General features: G+C 42.5%; 1 protein-coding gene across 1 annotated transcript; it reads right to left on the reverse strand.

Moving 5' to 3' along the window:
* Positions 1-270: 270 nt before the first annotated feature.
* Positions 271-5,603, reverse strand: LOC137572474 (uncharacterized). The gene is made up of 4 exons (XM_068284230.1): positions 4,613-5,603; positions 2,294-4,130; positions 2,074-2,123; positions 271-1,430 (listed from the first exon to the last, which is right to left on the reverse strand). The coding sequence occupies exons 1-4, from the start codon at positions 5,601-5,603 to the stop codon at positions 271-273; spliced, it is 4,038 nt and encodes a 1,345-aa protein (XP_068140331.1).
* Between the last annotated feature and the right edge of the window lie 1,222 nt (positions 5,604-6,825).

A 6,825-nucleotide genomic window follows, 5' to 3' on the forward strand; every position in this document is an offset into this window, starting at 1 on the left:
CTAATTCAAAGTTCTGGAAATTTCCATAGAAGAAATAAGAAAGAAAAGAATTGAGGTAACGGATCTCCAAGTTTGTCACTTCAAAGTAACTTGTGCTGTTCTTGGTCTCTCTCTCTCTCTCTCTTCGTTCGTTTTCTCTTTTTAGCAAAGAGAGTCTGGCTTCAGTTGCAGCTTAAACATTCTCCCCCCTTTGATGATGACGATCTTCATCATCAAATTCACGTCTGGAAGACTCCTGCGAAAAGAAAACTGAAACGAGAAAGTAACAATTTAACGCTTAGGTGTAGGAATGGTGTCATTCTCTATCCAATTCTCCTGAATAGGCAATGGACAGAGTTTGGCTACCGGTCGTTTCATGAGTCCTTTGACTGTCTTCAAAGTCACCACTCTCACTAGTCCATCGGGTCCTGCATGTGTCTCCATAACCCGACCTAGAGGCCATTGATGAGAAGGGAAACGTTCGTCCCTGATGAGCACTATGCATCCAACTGTTAGATTTTCCTTGGTCTGCAGCCATTTTGGTCTCCTTTGTAATCGTGATAAATATTCCGAGTTCCATCTTCTCCAAAACTGTTGTGCATAATATTGACAATTCTTCCATCGATCAATCAGAGTAACTTTAGCCAATTCCGGAGCAGGAGGTGCTAAAGGCGCTTCACCCATCAGAAAGTGACCGGGTGTTAATACCATTAAATCGTCAGGATCATTTGATAGGGGACATAACGGTCTTGAATTTAAGCAAGACTCAATCTGTGCCAACACAGTTGCCATTTCCTCGAATGTTAAAACTTGTTCTCCGAGAGTTCTCTTCAGATGATACTTCATGGACTTCACTCCAGCCTCCCACAATCCACCAAAGTGTGGCGCTGATGGTGGGTTGAAATGCCAGTTGATTCCTTTTCTCAATAATGTTGGCGCAATATGTTTCGTAATGTACGAACAATATGCCAGTTTGTCCACTTGCAATTTTTTGTTGGCTCCAATAAAATTAGTACCGCAGTCACTATAAACGTCTGTGCATAGGCCACGTCTGCCAATGAAACGGTTAAATGCTCCTATAAACGCATCTGAGGTCAGATCTCCAACTGGTTCCAAATGAATGGCCTTTGTCACTAGACATACGAACACAGCAATATATCCCTTCTGGGATACACGTCCTCTTCCTTTGCAGGGCGAAATATTTACGGGTCCAGCGTAGTCCACTCCAACGGATGAGAATGCTCTAGAAGGGCGTACCCGTACTGCTGGTAACATTCCCATTTTCTGACCTGCAAATTGAGGCTTCATCTTGAAACATGTGATACATTTATGAATTCCAAACCGAACTGCATTGCGTCCATTAACAATCCAGAATTTCTTTCTTATAAAATTCAGCGTTAGTGAGGTTCCACCATGCAAGGTGCAAATATGACTGTAAAATATGACGAGATCTGTGAAAGGATGTTTATACGGTAATATATAAGGATATTTTTCATTTATGGGTAACAGGGAATCTCGGAGCCTGCCTCCGAGACGTAAAACACGTTCGTTCGAATCAAAATACGGATTAAGAGACAGGAGTACGCTGTCCTTCGCTATTACCCTGCCTTCCGATAGCGCCTTCCATTCAGAGTTAAAACAATCCTTCTGCACCATCCTAATCAATTCACGTAGGCCCTCTTCTAATTCCACAATTGAGAGTCCAGATCCTCTTCGTTCTGCCACAGATGTTCGACAATTATATACGAAACGTTTTATATATGATATAATCCAGACGAGTCGTGTATACGATGAATACTTGCTGATAAATGCTACACTTGGCATTTCTTCCACTGATATCTTATGGCACGTCACCCTTTTGACTTCAGTGTCAACAACCGACAGCGAATCCTGATCAATAGCATTACAAGGCCATTCGATGTCCGATCCTTGTAGCCATGATGGTCCATGCCACCATAATTCACATGATGCCAACTTGGTTGCACTCGTGCCACGGCTTAGATAATCTGCAGGGTTATCTTTCGAGGCGACGTGTCTCCATTGCCTTTCGTCTGAGATTTCCAGGATTTTGTTTATTCGATTGGACACAAATACCTTCCAGTTGGCAGCTCCACCACGGATCCAACTGATGGTTATCATAGAATCTGACCAAAAAATAGTGTTCGAATAATTAATGTTAATTCTTAGATTCTCTTTTAGATACTTATACATTTTGGCTGCTTCAAGCGCAGCACATAACTCTGCCCTAGGTATGGTTAGTTGTTGTTTAGTTGGCGATACTCTCCCCTTTGACAATAGCAACTCTGTGTGATACTTATCCTCTCCAATTGGGAAGCGCAAGTAAGCCGTAGCTCCATATGCTCGTGACGAGGCATCGCAAAACAGGTGCAATTCAGCCACACCACCCGGTAGCCCCCATGTAACATGCCGTGGTATTCGTATAGTTACTATGTTTGGTAACTCTTTTACGAATTTCTCCCATTCTCTCTTAATAGTGTCCGGTAGTGTGCTATCCCAGCCAATTTTCTCCTTCCACAGTTGCTGCATGAGAATTTTGGCAGTAATCATTATCGGACTAAGCCATCCCATAGGATCAAACAGTCGTGCAATTGCTGATAGTATTGTCCTCTTTGTTGGTGAGCTCATTGGTGGAACGACATGCAAAGCAAAACGGAACTCATCTTCTTTGGGACTCCAGTATAGACCTAACGTGCGAATAGTATCATTACCTTCCATGTGTAACAATCCGCTTGATTCTCGATGCTCAACTGGTATGTTCTCTAATAGCTTTGTGCAATTACTCGCCCACTTTCGTAGTTCGAATGTACCACTACGAAGCATTCCAATCACTTGGTTCTTGACATCCTCCGTTTCTGCAATACTGTCGCCACCAGACAGTATGTCATCTACATACATTTGATGATTTATAACATCCACAGCCAGTGGATACTTCTCGCATTCATCCATAGCTAATTGTTTCATAACTCTCATGGCTAAATAAGGTGCGGAGCTCGTTCCAAACATCACCGTTGTGCAGGCATATTCTTCCACATAATCACTTGTGTCCGGATTCCATAGAATACGCTGGTACTGCGCGTCGTCGGGTGGAATATTAATACATCTGTACATTTTTTCAACATCTGCCATAAATACCCATTTTAGCCCTCGCCAATTCAGAATGATTCCTTGAAGATGTACGTGCAATTTTGGACCTATTGCTAGAATCTCATTAAGCGATTTTCCATTACTCGTCTTGCTCGATCCATCGAAGACAACTCGTACCTTCGTAGTTGATGACGATTCCTTTATGACTGGGTGATGCGGTAGGTAGCAATGATCGACTCCCCCCAATGCAGGATTTCCCGTCTTACTAGCCCGTGACGTTACACGTTCCATTTGACCCAGCTCCAGATACTCATTTATCGTGCCAACATAAGCGTTCTTCAAACTCGCATCGTTACGCAACCGTCTGTCCAGAGAATGTAATCGTTTTAACGCGCTCTTATATGATTCTCCAATTACCATTGATTCGTCCAAGTATGTTAGAAAAGGAAGACGAACAACATATTTCCCAGACGGCATTCGGCTATGTGTCTTAACGAAGAAATCTTCGCACCAGTTATCCTCTACTGAAACCCCACGTGGCTCCTCGTCGAATTGTTCTAGCTCCCAAAACTTACATAACAATTGTTCAAGTATCTCATCAGCTTCCTTCCTTCGTACCGTTATGGTGTAGGACGATCTCCTACCAACTTCTTGATTCGTTTTTCCTGATACAATATATCCCAAATGCGTATTTTGCGCCAGAGGCATACCACGTATTCCTCGATGCACTTCTCCCAACATCAGCTCATCGTAGACGTCATTTCCCAACAAAATATCAACTCCTTGTGGACTGAAGAAGTTAGGGTCGGCCAACGGTAAGCCCTTCAGATGAGTCCACTCTTCAAACGGCAGTCGTTTGATTGGCATGCGCTTACTCACTAGAGGTATTACTGACGCGAGCAGCTTGTATTTCGCATGTGGGTTGTAGATTGATCTTATGACTAGCTCCACCTCTGCTGCCGCATCTGTAATTTTTGTATCTGCTAATCCAGTAATCGTGATGTGAGCCTGTTTGCGTCGTAAACGTAGCTGCTGAGCTGCATTCTCTGAAATGAACGAAACTTGTGAACCTTGATCCAAAAACGCTCTAAACTGTAAGGGATAGCCTTCTATCGACTCTACCCACACCATTGCTGTTGGTAATAAAACCTCGTCTTTGTGCCTTACCGCAGTTTCTGTTGTACTCTTTCCAATTAAAGCATTCGCAGATGCTGTTGGGATAACTCCCTTCCTTAGTGTGCCAAGCGGCCTCTCGCATCCTGATTTGTCTACATGGAGTAGTGTATGATGCCGTCCTTGACATTTTTCACAATTTACCGCACTGTCACATGCATCTATTCGGTGATTTGGTCTAAGGCATCGAAAACACAGTCGATGCCTCACTACACACGCCTTTCGTTCCGATAGCCTCATCTCCTGGAATATCCTGCATACTCCGATAAGGTGTGCATCCCCTTGACACACAATGCATAGGTCTGTCTCTCGAGTAACAAATGAAGCCTTTGTGTAGTTCTGGTTAGCTCGTAACCCATGTACACCTGGCTTTGCATTCCGATGTCTATCCCGTGATAGAGTTCCCTCGATATTACCTGCTGACGCCGTATCATTGTTCTGTACTGTGTTTCAAGATACTGACTGAGCTCCTCAAAGCTCGGCAGATTCTGCGTTAAAGATATTGACCGCTCCCAATCCACTCTTAATTGATTCGGTAATCTCTTCATCATGTAGTACACTAAAATTTCAGACTGTTGTCGTACATCCACACCAGTCTTCTCCAATGAATTCACACATGAGCGGGAAGTTTGCACAAATCTTCTCAAACTTTCCGCATCTCCATATTTTATTGGTAATTGCTGATCGAACACATCCATGTAATGTAAGAATAACACTCGTTTGTTATCATACAAATTTATCAACATTCTCCAAGCCACTTCATAGTTCGCCGCTATTAGCGTTAGATGTTCAATATCCTTAGCTGCGTCTCCAACCAACGAATCCTTCAAATAATGAAAACGATGTAAGTCCGTCAGCTTGTCGCAGTGGTGTACTCTTGTTAAAAACACCTCTTTAAACGCCGGCCACTCAATAAATTTCCCGCTGAAGGTAGGCAGTTTAACTGTTGGAAGTTTCACTTCCTCCAAACATGGTCCCATTTGTTCATGCACCGTCTGATGCAAACAAGACTCATCAAATGCAGTCGACGCCGGGATTCTCCGATCCTTATGTCTCTGCAACTCATTTCGAATCTCAGCTACTCCCATTATGTAGGTTTCTTCGAAACAGTCTCTGATGTCTTTGTCAAAATATCTGCCCTTTATTTCCGCATTATCTCGTTCTTGAATCAGTTGGTGATGATTGCGCTGAAAATCTGCGTGAAGGTGGGCAATCGAGTCCAATCTGGCTTCCAGATGACTCTCGGAATGTCCCGACTCCTCCGATTTATACCGCGCCAATGACTTCTCCAGCGAAGTGAGCAATGTGATTTGCTCCGTAGCCAACGGTAACAGTTTTTCAGCCATAATGAACACCTACCCAAACACATCAACGTTAAATTGTACTCACCCGAATCAGTCTATCCACTGGCAATCACACTCTAAATCCAATCGCCAAGATCATTCCTCCCGGGTTTCGGCACCAAAAATATGTTGGCTAACGGCTGCGCCCTTGCGGAGCCCCAAACTGCTCGTCTTATATGATGCGGCCTTCGGATGATTTCCACCGAGGCGGCTTCGAGGCACTTGCGATTGGCAAGAAATGAGATGACCAGGTTGACTTCAATCGGTTGCTTTATTTTCTTAACCTAAAACTATAGTACAATTGTCGGCGGGCACAGAAGGTGCAACCGCATCGACCGAGATTAATTTCAAGAGTAAAAATCACGTGCAGCAAATCACGCTGTCTTTTACAAAATTCAAAGTTCTGGAAATTTCCATAGAAGAAATAAGAAAGAAAAGAATTGAGGTAACGGATCTCCAAGTTTGTCACTTCAAAGTAACTAGTGCTGTTCTTGGTCTCTCTCTCTCTCTCTTCGTTCGTTTTCTCTTTTTAGCAAAGAGAGTCTGGCTTCAGTTGCAGCTTAAACATTATGTTTATTTTTCACAACAACAAAAATAAATGTGAAGACCGTTTGCGTTGAGTTTTTCGGTCAATCGGTCTTTTGTTGACTCACATCGTGCGAGCGTTTCTCGTTTCGCTCTTTATGCACTGCTCATTGAAAGACCGATATACAAAGCGCTCAACGAAAAGAGCTCAACAGAAAATATAAATCAAGACAGCAAGAGTCTCTTGTTCAGAGCGAGAGCGAGAGAGTATGAACTTTTTCGGTTGTGTTCGCAACGAGAGCGCAAGAAGGAAAACGGTCGAAATTTTTTTGCGAGATATGGTAAAAAAAAAAAATTTTTTTTTTTGAACAATAATTGTAAGGTTATTTGATTGCCATATCCCGTTTGCTTTGATTTGAAATTTTCAACTACAATTATAAATACTATTAGCAGCCAGCTTCGATTTTGGTTTTTATCAGAAAGAAATGATTTAGATCTTATATATACATATTTTGGTTTTTTGTGTTTGTCATTAGTGTATTCTTGTACTTTTACTCTTTAGTTGTGAAGGCTTAATCTGCTCATTTCTTGACACAAGTCAGAAATGGTCACACATATATTTTGTTAACTTTAAAATTTGATTTATTATACCCTTGCAGGGGGTATTAAAAAATTGGTCAGAAGTTTGTAACGCACAGGA

The sequence above is a fragment of the Drosophila tropicalis genome, unplaced genomic scaffold (assembly GCF_018151085.1).
Source record: "Drosophila tropicalis isolate 14030-0801.00 unplaced genomic scaffold, ASM1815108v1 contig_321, whole genome shotgun sequence".
NCBI classification, from domain to species: Eukaryota; Metazoa; Arthropoda; class Insecta; order Diptera; family Drosophilidae; genus Drosophila; species Drosophila tropicalis.

What these genes read in the sequence shown, in the direction of transcription:
- LOC137572474 (XM_068284230.1), bottom strand. Translation starts at nt 5,603, where the DNA reads ATGGCTGAAAAACTGTTACCGTTGGCTACGGAGCAAATCACATTGCTC. An exon ending in GCAAAGCCAGGTGTACATGG is followed by an intron (nt 4,131 to 4,612) that starts GTTACGAGCTAA and finishes CGTTCATTTCAG; the next exon opens with AGAATGCAGCTCAGCAGCTA. An exon ending in GTGGAGCTGCCAACTGGAAG is followed by an intron (nt 1,431 to 2,073) that starts GTATTTGTGTCC and finishes ATCCTTTCACAG; the next exon opens with ATCTCGTCATATTTTACAGT.